Below are 16,852 nucleotides of genomic sequence, written 5' to 3'. Positions count from 1 at the left end.
TCCTATAATCTTTAGTAAAGATTGTGATTCCATACAAATATAGATTGCTGCCATAGTTCTTAACTGTTCACACAAATAGAATTTGCTCCAGGAGCCATAAACTAAATCAGATAGCAAAGTATGTGAGACATATGTTTTTAGTTGTCCATGCACAGGACAAGCACATTTTAATGTGATGCTTTTTTTCATTTTCAGGAGGAGAAAGAGCCAACTGCAGACTCCCTCCTAGCAGACCAGGTAGTAGTTGAGGTACCGTCCAGCCCAGCCAGTCCATTTGAGGCTGACACCAAGATTGAGGACCATAGTATCAAGTCCCAGGATGGACCAGATATACTTCCTATCTCACAGGGCTCCTACAGCTCAGAGGAAGAGCTGAAGGAGTTGCAGACAGACAGAAATGTCCCTATGAATGACACGACCGCTGACACAGCCATGCCTTCCAAGGAAGAGGTGAATGTGGAGAAGAGGCGTCTGAATTACGTGCAGATGGAGGAGAGCAGTGGGAGCGAACCCTCGCCCCAGGTCCAGAGACGGAGGTTAAGTGCGATAGCAGTCAGCACGGCAGCCTCATCCAGCAGTGAGGACTACAAAGCAGACAGCCCAGCAGTCAGCCCAGACTCATCTGTGGATGAGGAGGAGTTCATCCGCAGGCAGATCATGGGGATGACAGGAGAGGAGGAGATGTTTCTCTCAGAGGAGGAAAAAGATGAGAAAGAGAGCAGAGAGGAGGAGACCAAGGAGGCCGAGGTGGATAACGAATCAGGCAAATCCAAACTTCTGCTAAAGAAAGGCATTATGGCTAATGAAGACAGCCCAGCCAGGAGACCATCTCTTCCAGGATCTGAGGCTAAAACCACTGCAGATAGTTCTGAGCTCACCACCACTGTGTTTAAGAAAGACATGATGTTACAGAGAACAAAGAGCACGGATGATGGAGAGCCTGAGGTGGAGAGCATCACAGAGTCTCTGGAGGACAAGTCCAAAGGTGAGGGGTCATCCAGTGTCCAGGTGTCCAGCTTCACCCCTGGAACCTCTCCCACCTCAGCCTCTTCTCTGGAGGAGGACAGCGACAGCAGCCCCAGCCACAAGAGGAGCGGGGAGGGGAAACAGCACCGCAAGGCTAAGCACAGGCAGGCTGGCCAGTTCCTTCCCACCATCGAGGACTCGTCAGAAGAGGAGGAACTCAGGGAGGAAGAAGACCACCTCAGGGATCAGGATAAACAGAAGGAGTCGGACCAGCAGCAGGGGAAGAGGAGCTCCAAGAAGTCCAAGAGGGATAAAGATGAACTACAGACTCAGAGGAAATGGGATAAGCCTGTAACCTCGCCCAGTAACCTGTCTCCTATTGAAAACGCCTCGCCCACTGTGGAGGTGAGGCAGGCTAGAGAGATGGAAGTGTTTCACAAGTCCTCAGCCTCTGACTATTCTCCTAGCATGGAGTCTGATTCAGAGGCGTTTCACACGGAGGCCAAGATAGCTGTCCCAAAAGGACAGAAGTTCAGTACTGCAGAGCCACTAAAGAGTGCAGAGGAGGTATATGAGGAGATGCTTCAGAAAGCTAGATCTCCTAATGGAGAGACAGAGCCAGTCCCTGAGATAGAGCCACTCTACGGTGGCATGGCCATAGAGGACTACCTCTATGAGTCCCTAGTGGAGGAGCCTGAAGCTAAACCTAGTTCAGCCCGACCGGAGCAGCCCAGTAAAGACCATGCTAAAGAGCCAGGGAAGAAAAGTTTAAGGTCTCCTGAAGAGGTGTATGAGGAGATGATGCAGAAAAAGAAGGAACTGATGTTGATAGAGCAGGAGTTTCAGAGGGCTCAGTCAGCGATGGACACTCCAAATCCAGAAATACATGTGACTGCACCATCCAGTGCTGCAGCTGAGAGCTGCAAAGTTGGTGAGGCAGAGGGAGAAAAGCCTATGTTAGATGCTGATTCTACCTACGTTAAAAGGAAGAAACGTCCTGCTCCACCACGACCCTCTGAACCTCCTAAACGGCCTGAGGTCAACGTTGCCAAGCCAACAGTTCCTCAGGATATGACTATGAGGAGGGCTCTTTTCCCCATACCGGACTTGAAGATCACCCAGTGTTCCTCTGGAGAGGATGAGACAGATGATAGTATAATAGAGGAGTATGGAGTGGGAGTGTCCTCTGATATTACCCCTAGCGATGAGTCTGAGACTAAAGAACAGGTAGAGTCCTCTCCAGTTTCAGAACATACCCCAATAACAGAGGCAGCTGAGATTGAACCCATCACAGTAGTGTGTGAGGTTCCCCAGGCGAAAGCTACTCCAGCTCCTGCCCCTGAGACAGTTCTAGCCACCAGTACAACCACCACAACATCACCAATCTCTCCAGTATCACCGCCCACCTCACCAGCAACTCCAGACTCAAGTCTAGCCTCCAATGCTACTTCCTCCTCCTCTTTCCAAGCTCCAAGTCCTCTCTCCTCTGACTCTACTCCAGTGTCCACTCCAACACCAGACCTGGCCAAAGCTGCAGCTCCCTTCGCAGCTCAGCCACCTGCTGATATCTCCCCTCCTTCTATTGCTCCCATTATGGCTGTTTCTCCAACCACAGTTTTGGTCACAATTCCAGATGTGGTGACAGATCCAACCCAAGCACCAACACCAGCTACGACTACAGTCCATGCTTCTGCTCCACTAGCCCAACCCCAAGCTCCTGCCACAGTCCCTGCCTCAGTGGTGGTGCACATACCTGATCCGGTTGTAATCCAAATGCCAGACCTGGTTACATCTCCATCCCAGATGTCTGTTCAGCGTCCACCTTCTGTGCAGATCACAGCACCAACTCCAGTACCAAGCCCAGTACCTTCTGAAGCCACATCTCCAGTCCCAGCTGCTCCCAGTGCAATGTCAACTTCGGCTCCAGTCTCTGCTCCAACTCCAGCCCCAGCTCCAGTTGTCGTCCAAATGCCAGACCTGGTTACCATCACCTCTTCAGTTTCACCCCAAGCCCCACTGCCTGTGACATCCTCAGCTCGTGCCCAGGCTACAGTGGTGCATTCAGTCCCTGTCCAGACTGCTGCCCCACCTCCAACCCCAGTAGTAGTCCCAGCCATAGGGACACGCCGAATTCAGAGACAAGCCTCCACCAAAAAAGCCCCACCTCCTCCTCCACCTAGGTCTACATCAGTCTCCCAGCCACAAACCTCAGCAGAGCCTACCTCTATCAGGGCCATCCATAATGTCTCCCCAACCGTGACTACCACTATAGCCATGGGAGCAGCTCTGCCTGTGGTGGTGAATGTACAGTCGCTAGTGGAGGATGTCCGGCCAGAAGGTGTTGCTGGCTCTCAGGTTATGATGACCCCAACCAGACAGGGGCATGCGGTCATCATAGTCCCCAATGTGGAGAACATGTCGGTGCTCAGCCAGACAACCCAAGACCTTGTGGCAAACTCAGTGGCAATAACTACCACCTCTGCTGTGGTTGAAGGCAGTAGTCAGATAGCAGCAAGGCCTGTGGTTGTCAGTGTTGCTCCTTTCTATACTGCTCCCTCTGTTCCTGCTGTACACAGCTCAGACACATATATACCTTTGGCAGATACCCCAACACCTCCTTTGCCTCCTCCACCACCCCCTGCTACCTTACTAAAGCCAGCTGTTTATCCCAAAAAGCCTTCCATTTCCATCCCACCTTCAGTCCCAACATCAGTGCCGGTCTCAGCTGCTTTGACAATGGCACAGGCGACTGGAACAACCCCAGGCCCCAGTCCAGTACACAAGGCCCCTGCACCCCCTCCAGTCCCCCCCAAGCCTGTGTCCATCCCTGCAGGGCTGGTGTTCAGCCACCGACCAGGGGAGAGTGTCAAACCTCCAGTGTATCCCAATGCCAGCCACACACTACCCACGACCAGAGAAGTGGTTCCGAAAGCCAGCTCAGCAGAGCCATTCACAGCCACAACACTGCCCAGGACCAGAGAACCTCCCAATGCCCTGTCTCTGAGTCTGACCACCCCAGTGGAATCCAAGATGAGTGCTACCTCACCCAGGTCCCCCCTTTCTCCAAGGAATGCCAAGTGTCTGGAGACGTATGTTGTGATAACTCTGCCCTCAGAGCCTGGCACACCCACAGAGGGTATCACTGTCCAAGCCCCCATCAGAAGAGGGTCCATCCTCCCCTCTAAGCAGACAGGCCCGGGGGTTAGGACCACACCGTCAGAACAGCAGTCACCCATTGAGGCCTTCTCAGCCCAGGACAATGTCAGGAAAGCATCAGTTCCCTCATTGAGGCAGCCGCCACCACCAACAGCAGCAATAGGACCAGTCGAAGTAGCAGCACCCCTAGAGGGAGTCAAGGTTCTAGCAACAGCAAGGCGGCCTTCCATACCATCAGCTATGCAGCCTCCATACAGTATGGCTGAGGTGGTGACAGTTTCAGCTGGGTCTGAGATGCCTATTCAGGTACACAATGTCCCAGCTCCAATCAAGAAACCGTATAAACCTCCAACAGCCAAGCCACCGCAGACAGTGTCTGTGGTTATGACGATGCCATCAGAGCCACAGGTTCCTGTAGAAGTGTCTGCAACTCAAGCCTCTGGTAGAAGGGCATCAATACCTGCTGTACCTCAGCAGCCACAATATGTGGCTGAAGTAATGGCTTTACCAGCAGAGCTGGACATACCTACAGAGGTCGTTTCAATTGAGGCCATGTCCGGAAGAGCAACAATACCATCAGAAATGCAGCAACCACAAACCATGGCAGAGGTAATGCCATTACAGCAGGAAATACCAACGGGAGCTATGGCCACCCAAATCCATGTAGAAGCTACACCCTCAACCATGCATCAGTCACCATCTCTGATAGAGGTGATTTCAACTGAGGCTATCTTTAGAAGAGCATCAATACCATTGGAAATGCAGCAACCACAAACCATGGCAGAGGTAATGCCATTACAGCAGGACACACCATCAATACGATCATCTGCACCACAACCACAAGGAGTGGCTGAAGTCATGACTTTTGCTTCAGAGTATGAAATGCCTACGGAGGTTATAACAACTGAGGCCACTACCACTAGAAGGACATCCATATCCTCTGTAGCACAACAACCATACACATTTGCTGAAGTAATGACTTACCCATCAGAATATGAAACACCCACCCAGGTGGTTACAACTGAGGCTATTTCCACTACAAGAAGAGCGTCTATAACCATGCAGCAGCTTCTAACTATGGCCCAGGTTATCACAATGCCTGCAGAGGCAGAGGTGCCTCTAGAGGCATATGCTGCCCAAGTTCAATACAGGAGAGAATCCATCCCCTCAGCAGTGCAACCGCCACAGGCAGTATCAGAGGTCCTGAGTTACTCATCAGAGTATGAGACCCCCCTGGAGGTCATTACAACTGAAGCCTACACCAGGAGAATGTCAGTTCCCTCTGGCCAGGAGGTTCCCCAGACTGTCCCCGTGGCTCCAGTCACCATCACCAGGAAGTTCCACCAGGAGTCGATAGAGAGCCAGGAAATCCGTGGGCCTGAGAAGGTGGTGTCCAGCCTGAGCCACGTGTACTCCTCCTCTATCTCCACCTCAGCCCAGCCCCCGGAGAGACTGCCCAGCCTGGTCACTCAGGTGGTCACCACCGAGGTTCAGAGAACCACTGTGTCTGTGGTCCATGAGAGGCTGCCCCAGGCTCCTGCGTCAGACGCATTGGCCATCCCTATCCAGCCCTCTCCCAAACAGAACGGGAAGATCTATTCCGGTGATGCCATTGACCTCCGCACCATTAAGGTCGGTGTAAAGATGACTGATTCAGGGATGGACTTGACTCCTCAGGAATCGAGTCGCCAGTCCGTCTGTAGCAACTCTAGTGGCCGACATACGGCAGTGCAGCCAGAGATAGTGAACCTGAGTGCTGAGATTACCCCTTCCACCACGTTGGCTGTTGTAACTGATAGCATCACTATTGTCACCTGTTCAGCCACCATTGCCTCCTACACCAGCGAGCCAGCAGAAAAGCCTTTAGATCTGCAGAGTTATGTTGCCTCCATGCCTCTCCCTCTTACCACATACAAACCATTCGAGCCTCTGGCACAGATAGTGTATCGGCGGGTAGACTCTCCGCCTATCGTCAGCACGGTGACAGCCAGAGACACAGAGATACCAATTAACCTGTCCTATGGAGCCTCCACAGTAGATAGCAGGCTTCCAGTGACCATGGCCCCAGCTATCAGCAATGGGGGGACCATGCTCTCAGAGCTGGCTGGGGCCGTGGACCTGTCCACCTCCAGACCCCTTAGGGCCATGGTGGCTCTGTCCGGCACCAGCCCAGGTGTGGTGACCACGGTCGTAGAGGATGATGGGACGCCCATAGATCTGACAGCTGGGAAAAATGTGTGCTGTGACGTCATCTACAAGCTACCCTTCACAGGGAGCTGTAGGACCCAGCCACCAGTTATTACCCAGCCTGACAACCACTTTGGCTACAGAGACAACCACTATCAGTATGATCATGCTGGGGTCTATGGAATCAAGGTCTTGAACGGCAAGGCCATGTCTGAGACCAATCTGGCTGATGCAGGACTCTTCCTCTATAATGGAAAGACCAGATATGACTATAACGGTGTCTTGGACAGTGCAGTAGACCTGACAGCTGGTAATATTTCCGCAGGTTGGTGTGTTCTTTTTTTTACCTGCTTGAATTTGATTTCTGAATGGAAAATTATTTCAGTTATTATTGTTTCCCATTATGATTTTAATGAGCATTTACTGTACTTTTGCATGATTTATGTAATGATCTAGATTTCCATCAATGTTCTGTTCCTTTTGTCTTTTCTTTCTTTTTACACAGATGCATGCGTATGCCTGCGTGTTCTCCCACAATATTTTGGCTTTGCATCGTGCTAGCTGGACAGACTGGAGATGCTTGCATGCTTAGTGCTATGATCTCCCCAAATCAAATCTGCATGGCCTTTATTTTGTACAGAACATGTATATACAGTATGATGTTTTACCTATTGACTTAAACCTACATTTCTGGACCCGTCATGACAGGTGAAGCTCTAGACTACAGTAGTAAAGCTGCTGGGGCCTATACTGGGATATCCACTGCTCCATATTCCCAGGTCCCTGCTTATAGTGTCCTTAGATCCTCAGACGGAATGGTATACTCCTCCATAGCAGCCCCTGTTCCTTCTACATATGCCATTACCACCCAGCCAGGGTCCATCTTTAGCACCACCCTACCCCCTACCACCACCCTCCAGGAGCAGCCAGCCCAAGCTCCATACCCCTATGGCTTCATCCCCACCACCGACCCTAGCCACCAGATCATCAGCCTGGGCACTGGCCTCCCCAAGGACCTGCTGCCCAGCGCTCTGGCTGACATCATGACTGGCTTCCCTGCCCTGTACTCTGACCAGACCCTGGAGGCCATCGCAGCCTCTCTGGAGGCCCTGGCCTCGTTGCCCATGTTCCCCGGGCTGGATGACAGCAAGATCACCCAGTATCAGATGGAGAGGGAGTTCCTGCAGCTGGAGAAGCTGAAGCAGCTGTGTCTGGCAGAGGAGCTGGAGTGGGAGAGGCAGGAGATCCAGCGCTACCGCGAGCAGGAGCAGATCATGGTGCAGAGGGAGCTGGAGGAGCTACAGGTATGAATGTGTGTGTACATGTCTCCTGTGGTAATGTATCTGTTACTGTAAGCGGATGGACAATTGGCTGGACAACAATGTTATTCTAATCTATTCTAGTCTATTCTATTCTACAGGCTCTGAAACAGAAGTTGTTAGTACAACAGGAAGAGGAGCACCAGGCACACCTTGTAGCACAGCAGGAGACCTACAACCAGCAGAGGGAACAGCTAGAGCAGATCCAACAGCTCCAGGTGCAGCTACAGCACCAGCTAGAGGAGCACTACGGTACCACAGGAACCTCAGACAACCTGCTAGAGGCACAGTATGCAGGGGTGGGGGATAATGGTCAGTACTGGCCTGTTAGGGATGAGTCCACCACCTCATCCACTGTCATCCAGCTAGAGGGTGGGGTGCAGTATGTAACCGGTGAGGGTCAGAGAGAGGTTGGAGGTCAGGACCAGCTGCAATTCAGTAGGAAACAGTCGGCAGGGTCTAAGCAGCCTGGTGACCAGGGGTATGGTACAGGGGTGGTAGGAAAGAGGATAGTGGACAGTGGGGTCCAGACAGACGATGAGGACTCGGTAGATAGAACGTATGTGGGGAGGAGGAAGAGGAACAACAGGAGGGGTGTAGACAGCAGTGTTCAGACTGATGATGAGGAGGACCAGGAGGTTGAGTGGGACATGCCAACCAGGTCGCGGCGGCGCTCCCGCTCCAGCAAGCACAGCGGCGAGGGAAAACACGGTGGCTCTAAGGTCTCCAGCATCGCCATCCAGACTGTGGCAGAGATCTCTGTCCAGACCGACCACTCTGGCAGCATCAAATGCCCCAGCATCCAGATGGACACTAAGGTGGAGATCATCAAACACATCTCAGCCCCAGAGAACTCTCAGAGAGGAGGCAGCCTCAGCTGCCAGACAGACACAGACCGCAGGCGCCACTTGCCCGTAGAGGTGGGCTACAGCGCCTACCTGAAGGCAGACCTCGCCCCCAAGTCCCCCAAAGTGCTCTACTCTCCCGTGTCCCCCCTCTCCGCGAGTAAGGCCATGGAGGAAGGGCAGAAGAGGCTGACCACTGACCCGTCCAGGTTTTCCTCTGGCCCTAGGATGCTGAAGCCTGGACCGAAGTCTCTGCCTGACCCCAAGTCTCTCAGCCCCACCACCGAGGACAGGATAGGCTACCACTACACAGAAACATACTCTGTAAGTCACTGTAGTAAGAATACTGGAAACATAAGATAGTGTTAAACATGACCACGTTAAAGTGGGCGTAGTTAAGCACATTCATCGCATGCTGTTGACATTTTTGTTGAAAATATACCTGTCAATAATATTAAGTACTCTATCTTATCTCTTATCTTATTCCTTTTCGCTCTGTCATAGGGCCAGGGCTCTCCGTCAGGCACTGGAAAGAAGGTGAAGAGGACCCTACCCAACCCTCCCCCGGAGGATGACCCTCTGACTGGCCCGTCAGGCTACAGCACCAACTCAGCACGCCGACGGCTCGGCCGTCACACCACCATGGCCCGGGCCAAGATCTTGCAGGACATCGACAAGGAGCTGGACCTGGTGGAGAGAGAGTCATCCAAGCTCCGCAGAAAACAGGCCGAGCTAGATGAGGAGGAGAAAGAGATTGATGCCAAGCTGAGGTAATTTATTAATTTAACAATTTGTGAACCAGGCAAGTCGATATAGAACCAGTTCTGATTTACAATACAATAACATGCTTTAGATGAGTAGAACACATTGATGTGTATGAAGTGATTCCACATTTTTAGCACTTGGAAAGCACTGTATAAATCCAATCCCATCCTGTCCTTCTAACAGGTACCTGGAGATGGGCATCAACCGTCGTAAGGATGCCCTGCTGCAGGAGAGGGAGAAGAGGGAGAGGGCCTACCTGCAGGGTGTGGCTGAGGAGAGAGACTACATGTCGGACAGTGAGGTCAGCAACATCAGGGAGACCAGAGGGAACAGCCACGGCCTGGAGAGACCCAGGACAGCTCCCCAGTCAGAATTCGACCAGTTCATTCCCCCTGAAACTGAGGCTGACTCCCAGTACTCCACTCTTACCAGTCCCTACTCCCACTACACCCAGTATGTCCCCCAGACCCAGGCCATCAGCCACTACCCCCAGCAGACCCTGTACCAGCAGCAGGCCCTCTACCAGCAGCACCCCTACCAGAGTCAGTCAGTCTACTCCTCTGTGCCCAGCCTGTCCTACCCCCAGGCCTCCCACTCCCACCAGCAGGCCCAGTCCTCAGGCTACCAGTCCAAGAACACCACCAACTACGAGGTGATCCGGAACCAGCCCATGATCATCGTACCCTCCTCCAGCGAGGGTGGGTATGGGGTGGGGAAGTACGGCAGCCTGGAACTGAGGATGGGCCTGGAGGAGAGGAGCATGGCCTCCAGCCCCATGTCTAGTATATCTGCTGAGTCTTTCTACGCTGACATCGACCACCACAATGCCAGGAACTATGTTCTGATAGAGGACATAGAGCAGCTGACTAAAGGCTCTACAGCGCTGGGCTCTGCAGGGCTGGGGTCAGGGTTCAGTCTGCCTGATAAGGACCTGTCTAAGGCTGACAGGCTGCTCCGGGCCGCTGAGGCCAGGCGCACTGCAGAGGTAACTGATATGTAAACAGTAGATGTTCTTCTGTGTAATGGGGATGTTGTTACATATTGTATGTCAGTGTGTTTTGCTCAGTTTTTTTTGTTGGTATTTTGCTATACCGCATTTGCCTGTTCACTTGGGTGTTGTGATGATGATGATGATAAATTATTTTATTGTCTTTGTTTAGGTTGCGGAGTTCCTTGGTAACTCGCGTCTGCACAGCTACGGTAAAGGAGAGGAGGACTCTATGGAGGAGCCTTATGAGCTGAAGCTCCTGAAGCAACAGATAAAGCAGGAGTTTAGACGAGGGACAGAGGGTCTGGAGCACCTCTCAGGCCTGGGCATGCCCCAGTACCTCCCCACTGACCCCAGCTACAGACATTTCCCTAAGGCTGACAAGTACAGCATCAGCCGGCTGACTCTGGAGAAACAGGCTGCCAAGCAGCTCCCTGCCGCCGTGCTCTACCAGAAACAGATCAAGAACCAGAAGAAGGCAGCCCTGTTGGACCCCAAGATAACCAAGTTCTCCTCCATCCAGGAGAGCAGAGACCTGGAGCCAGACTACAACAGTTTCCTGGGCTCTGGAGCCTCGTCTGTCACCAACCTGTCCACGCGAGCCAGACTGCTCCAGGATGAGATCACCTTTGGCCTGAGGAAGAACCTGTCTGAGCAGCAGAAGTACCTGGACTCCTCCCTGGGATCTAACCTGGCTGGCTCTCTGGGCCAGAACCTGGGCCAGTCCCTTGGCCTGGGGGGACCCACCATGAGGACTACCCTACAGGACGACACCACCTACCCCAGTGGCACGCGCTCTCGCCCCTCCTCCCGACCCAACTCCCGCCCCAACTCCCGTCCCACTTCCGTCTATGGCCTGGATCTGTCCATCAAACGGGACCTTTCCAGCTCCTCTCTCAGGCTGAAGATTGAAGGAGAAGCATTGGACGGAGCGTTCGGCACGGGGGTGGCCAGGACCAAGCCCACCAGCCTGCCTATAAGCCAGAGCCGCGGGCGCATCCCCATCGTGGCTCAGAACTCAGAGGAGGAGAGCCCTCTGAGTCCTGTAGGAGAGCCCATGGGCATGGCCAGAGCCTCAGCCGGCCCTCTACCACCCATCTCAGCTGACTCCAGAGACCAGTTTGGCTCTAACCACTCCCTGCCGGAGGTCCAGCAGCACATGAGGGAGGAGTCCAGGGCTACACTGGGACATAGTGGGGTCTACGACAGAGACATAGCCTTCACCATGGACGACCTGGGGGGAGCCATGTCTGACAGCGAAGGTAAATGGCTCCTGAGGCTGTCACAGCACCCTGACTCTCTGGACAGGCAGCTACCGCATGCTCCTGACTGTGTTTATGTCTGCCTGAGAAGGCTCCTGATCACCTATTATTTCACATATTTTGTGGCTTTTGTCACATAACTGTGTTTGTGTTTTGTTCTGGTTGCTGTTTCTGTTTTGTTTGATGTCTGCATGCAACACTATTTATTTTCTTCACTGATGCATAATACTGTTGATGTTATGGTTGAGACAGCATGTCTGTGTTGTTAACTCTATCTATGATGTTATTAGCATGATCCAGTTCTCTTCTCTTCTTTTACATGTTGGTTTTCTGCTTTCATCACTGAGCAAATGTGTATTATGGGATACAGGGCTTCTTTAAACCATACAGAACAGTGAAATATCAATAGTGGATAATAGGTGATCATAAATAACACACACTTTAAGTGCCTCTGAGTACTGCTTTTGAAGAGAAAGAAAATAGAGTGATAATATATTTGAATGAGTGGGAGGGAGACTAATGAAAATCTAACAGTATGTCACTGCCATCTGGGTGCTGTCTATAGCCTATAGGCACCTTCATCTACACCACTCCTCCCCTCCTCCTTTTTCTTCTCCTTTCCCCTCTTCTCCATACATAAAATGTTATCTGGCTCTTGCAGGAAGTATGTCAGGCCTTTAGATAGACGTACAGTATGTTTACTTTTCCAAGCACCCTTGGAGCTATTGTGGAGCTTGGCCCCCTGGCAGCAGCCATTTTAAAGGCCTATTGCTGAATCACTATGTGTGGGTCTGGGTCTACTTACTGTAATTGTTCAGACGATGCAGACAGCCATTTATATAGAGCACCTGCCTCCCTCACTTCGTCTCCTGGCCAGCAATACACACATCTACTATTACAGCAGTAATAATACAGAGAGCATTATACTCACATTCATATTGCAATGCAATGACATCTTTTCCCTAAGGATTATGTAGTTGTAGATTATTTGTTTGTGTAGTTGAGTTTTAGATTTGAACCCATGTTGATAGTAGACATACAGTATATTTTATGATACTCACACCACACATAGTTATTTATAGCATATTCATCCCTGTCCATCTTGGGTATTTTCCATTTTGTATTCATGCATGTTGCTCTGAGATTAAATGAGTTTGAGTTTCCATTTCAATAAAGCTTTAAAGCATATTTTGCATGACGTTGGTTGCTATGAATGTTGGTTGCTGTGAATGTTTCTAAGGGACTGTAAATTTGCATGCTCTCTTCTGATTGGCAGCATGTGAATGTGTTCTCTACCCATCTCCTCCTGGGGAGTAAGTGTGAAATTACAGCTGTCCTTGCTTCTATCTTAAAGGGATACTTTGGGATTTTGACAATGAAGCCCTTGAACAACTTCCCTAGAGTCTCAGCATCCAGTATGAAGTTAGATGTTGTTTCGCAAGCCAATGCTAACTAGTGCTAGCACAATGACTGGAAACATGCTAGCAGTTACCATAGACTTCCAGTCATTGCGCTAACGCTAGTTAACAACTTCCTTAAATCTGCATGAAAATACATAAAAATGGTATCCACGAGTTCATCTGACTCTGAGGTCGTAGATAAAGGGCCTCATTGCCAAAATCCTGAAGTATCCATTTTAGTGTTTACTAACCAGGACAACACTCCTAAATATGTCCCTATGCTTCTGTTCCTATGTTTCTATCAGCCCGGCATAGTGTAGTCAGTTTCAGAATGACCACCATTTCATTTACATAGTTAAAAAAAAATCATTAACAAGCAGAAACACAAACCAATAAACATTCATATGCAAGTGGATTCATTTTAGATAGCATTTTTCTTAGACATGCATATAGTACCGTTTTAAATGTACTTTAAAACTGACTCCAATGACAGACTGGTGAGTAGTTGATCAGCAGCAGACATAAATATGACCCCACATAAAGAGTGTCTATCTGCCTTGGTTCCAGCCCTAACTGACTCCATGCTGACACTGAACAGAGATGATCCCAGAATCTTTCATGAGAGTATCAGACACGGTAGAGTATTCTAGTTTAGAATGCTGCCTGCCCTCCACTAATACAGCAGCACCATGTTAAAGGGACACTCCGCAATATGATACCCAGCCATGCGTCAAGGAAAGGCGCCAATTGGCAAGAGCAAATACGTCGCCACACTGTGATGTCATATAGCTGAGTTTACCTTTAATATTTAGACTGCTTTAGTCCCCATGTGACTTTACAGTATCTAACGAGATGATATATTAGTAAATACCCATGTATTTGTGATAGATAATTTTACAATTGCTCTATTATGACATACATCTTTCATGCACTTCACTTCAGAAATGCAAACTCCCTGAAAGACTATAACGTTATAAGATGTATTTATTTGCTTACAAAGCATGTGCTGACTTAGATTTAGTCCAGTGCATGTGATATAGAGTGTAAGTGGATGGAGACATAGCCCACTGAATAAGTCTTAGATTCATTGACGTTGTGTTGTAGCCGTTTCTAAAACATATAACTTTACACCCCAGCCGGAGGCCCCAACTGGAACATAGAAGGTGAGAGCTGCAGTGTGAACGGTCTAATCCAGACCACATCCCAACCCCATGTAGTTTAGACAATGTCTGCCTCCACCCCACAACACCCCACGCCCCATGGTGCTCAATGACCAGATGTGGATGGTATCATACACACAAACATATCAAACCCATTTCTGGAATGACCCATATTTGGATGGTACTTTACACATATCAAACTCATCATGGAATGACCCATATGTCGATAGCAATGTACTGTAAACGTATCATATACTGTAGTGGTTAAGCAATCCATATCTGGAAAGACCCACATTTAAATAGTTCTGTACATACACTACATGACCAAAAGTACGTGGACACCTACTCGTTGAAAATCTAATTCCAAAATCATGGGCATTATTATGGAGTTGGTCCCCCTTTTTCTGCTAACAACAGACTCCACTCTTCTGGGAAGGCTTTCCACTAGATGTTGGAACATTGCTGCGAGGACTTGCTTCCATTCAGCCACAAAAGCATTAGTGAGGTCGGGCACTGATCAAATCAAATTGTATTTGTCACATGCGCCGAATAGAACATGTGTAGACCTTACCATGTAATGTTTACTTACAAGCCCTTAACCAACAATGCAGTTCAAGAAATAGAGTTAAGAAAATATTTACTAAATAAATGAAAATAAAAAATAATTACATAACAATAGCAAGGCTATATACAGGGGGTACCGAGTCAATGTGCGGGGGTGCAGGGTAGTCGAGGTCATTTGTAAAGTGACTATGCATAGATAATAAACAGGGAGTGGCAGGAGTGTAAAAACAAAGGGGGGGTGTCAATGTAAACAGTCTGGGAGGCCATTTGATTAATTGTTCAGCAGTCTAATGGATTGGGGGTAGAAGCTGTTAAGGAGCCTTTTGGTCCTAGACTTGGCGCTCCTGTACCGCTTGCCGTGCGGTAGCAGAGAGAACAGTCTATGACTTGGGTGACTGGATTCTTTGACATTTTTTGGGCCTTCCTCTGACACCACCTAGTTTAAAGGTCCTGGATGTCAGGAGGCTTGGCCCCAGTGATGTACTGGGCCGTACGCACTACCCTCTGTAGCGCCTTACCGTCAGATGCCGAGCAGTTGCCATACCAGGTGGTGATGCAACCTGTCAGGATGCTCTCGATGGTGCAGATGTTGAACTTTTTGAGGATCTGGGGACCCAGAACAAATCCTTTCAGTCTCCTGAGAGGAAAAAGGTGTTGTCATGCCCTCTTCACAACTGTCTTGGTGTGTTTGGACCATGATAGTTTGTTGGTGATGTGGACACCAAGGAACTTGAAACTCTCGAACCGCTCCACTTCGGCCCGTCGATATTAATGGGGGCCTGTTCGGCCCTCCTTTCACGATAATCTAAGATCAGCTCATTTGTCTTGCTCACATTGAGGGAGAGGTTGTTGTCCTGGCACCACACTGCCAGGTCCCTGACCTCCCTATAGGCTGTCTCATCAATGTCGGTGATCAGGGCTACCACTGTTATGTCATCTGCAAACTTAATGATGGTGTTGGAGTTGTGCTTGACCACGCAGTCGTGGGGTGAACAGGGAGTACAGGAGGGGACTAAGCACGCACCCCTGAGGGGCCCCAGTGTTGAGGATCAGTGTGGCAGATGTGTTGTTGCCTACCCTTACCACCTGGGGGTGGCCTGTCAGGAAGTCCAGGATACAGTTGCAGAGGGAGGTGTTTAGTCCCAGGGTCCTTAGCTTAGTGATGAGCTTTGTGGATACTATTTTTTTATTCTATTTAACTTTTTTTAACTAGGCAAGTCAGTTAAGAACAAATTCTTATTTACAATGACGGCCTACCCTGGCCAAACCCTAAGCCGAATGATTCTGTGCGATTGAGATTGCGTTATCTGTGGATCTTTTGGGGAGCTTCATGGCTACCAATGTGAGTGCTAAGGGGTGGTAATTATTTCGGCGGGTTACCTTCGCTTTCTTGGGCATAGGGACTATGGTGGTCTGTTTTAAACCTGTAGGTGTTACAGACTTGGTCAGGGAGAGGTTGAAAATGTCAGTGAAAACACTTGCCAGTTCGTCCTTTTGAGTACAGGTCCTGGTAATCTGTCTGGCCTCGCGGCCTCTCAATACTGCCCCCTAGCCCCAACAGGTTAAAGGCCTTGCTCACATCGGCTATGGAGAGCGTGATCACACAGTCGTCCGGAACAGCTGGTGCTCTCATGCATGCTTCAGTGTTGCTTGCCTCGAAGCTAGCATAAAAGGCATTTAGCTCATCTGGTAGGCTTGCATCACTGGGCAACTTACGGCTGGGTTTCCCTTTGTAGTCCATAATTGTTTTCAAGCCCTGCCACATCCGACGAGCGTAGAAGAATTCAATCTTAGTCCTGTATTGATGCTTTGCCTGTTTGATTGTTCGTCTGAAGTCATAGCGGGATTTCTTATAAGCGTTTGGATTAGTGTCCCGCTCCTTGAAAGCGGCAGCTCTAGCCTTTAGCTTGGTGCGGATGTTGCCCGTAATCCATGGATTCTGGTTGGGATATGTACGTACGGTCTCTGTGGGGATGACGTCGTCGATGCACTTATTGATGAAACCAGTGGCTGAGGTGGTATACTCCTCAATGCCATTGGACATATTCCAGGCTGTGCTAGCAAAATAGTCCTGCCGCATAGCATCCTTGTCATCTGAACACTTCCGTATTGAGCGAGTCACTGGTACTTCCTGCTTTAGTTTTTGCTTGTAAGCAGGAATCAGGAGGATCTAATTATGGTCAGATTTGTTCAATGGAGGGCGAGGGTGAGCTTTGTATACGTCTCTGTGTGTGGAGTTA

General features: G+C 49.9%; 1 protein-coding gene across 6 annotated transcripts in view; it reads left to right on the top strand.

The window, feature by feature from the left end:
* Positions 1-16,852, top strand: part of LOC106573449 (protein piccolo) — a 100,526-nt gene that overhangs the window by 45,317 nt on the left and 38,357 nt on the right. For 4 of the 6 annotated variants that reach the window (XM_014148506.2, XM_014148502.2, XM_014148503.2 and 1 more), the window contains 8 exons: positions 196-6,634; positions 7,018-7,613; positions 7,730-8,797; positions 8,978-9,243; positions 9,422-10,223; positions 10,399-11,488; positions 13,456-13,524; positions 14,025-14,051. In XM_014148506.2, the coding sequence (XP_014003981.2) occupies positions 196-6,634; positions 7,018-7,613; positions 7,730-8,797; positions 8,978-9,243; positions 9,422-10,223; positions 10,399-11,488; positions 13,456-13,524; positions 14,025-14,051 (10,357 nt within the window). The remainder of the gene's footprint in view (positions 1-195; positions 6,635-7,017; positions 7,614-7,729; positions 8,798-8,977; positions 9,244-9,421; positions 10,224-10,398; positions 11,489-13,455; positions 13,525-14,024; positions 14,052-16,852) is intronic. The other 2 variants (XM_014148504.2, XM_014148505.2) reach the window with 2 other exon arrangements.

The sequence above is a fragment of the Salmo salar genome, chromosome ssa16 (assembly GCF_905237065.1).
Source record: "Salmo salar chromosome ssa16, Ssal_v3.1, whole genome shotgun sequence".
Lineage (NCBI taxonomy): Eukaryota > Metazoa > Chordata > Actinopteri > Salmoniformes > Salmonidae > Salmo > Salmo salar.
This window is presented reverse-complemented; position numbering and strand designations above follow the sequence as displayed.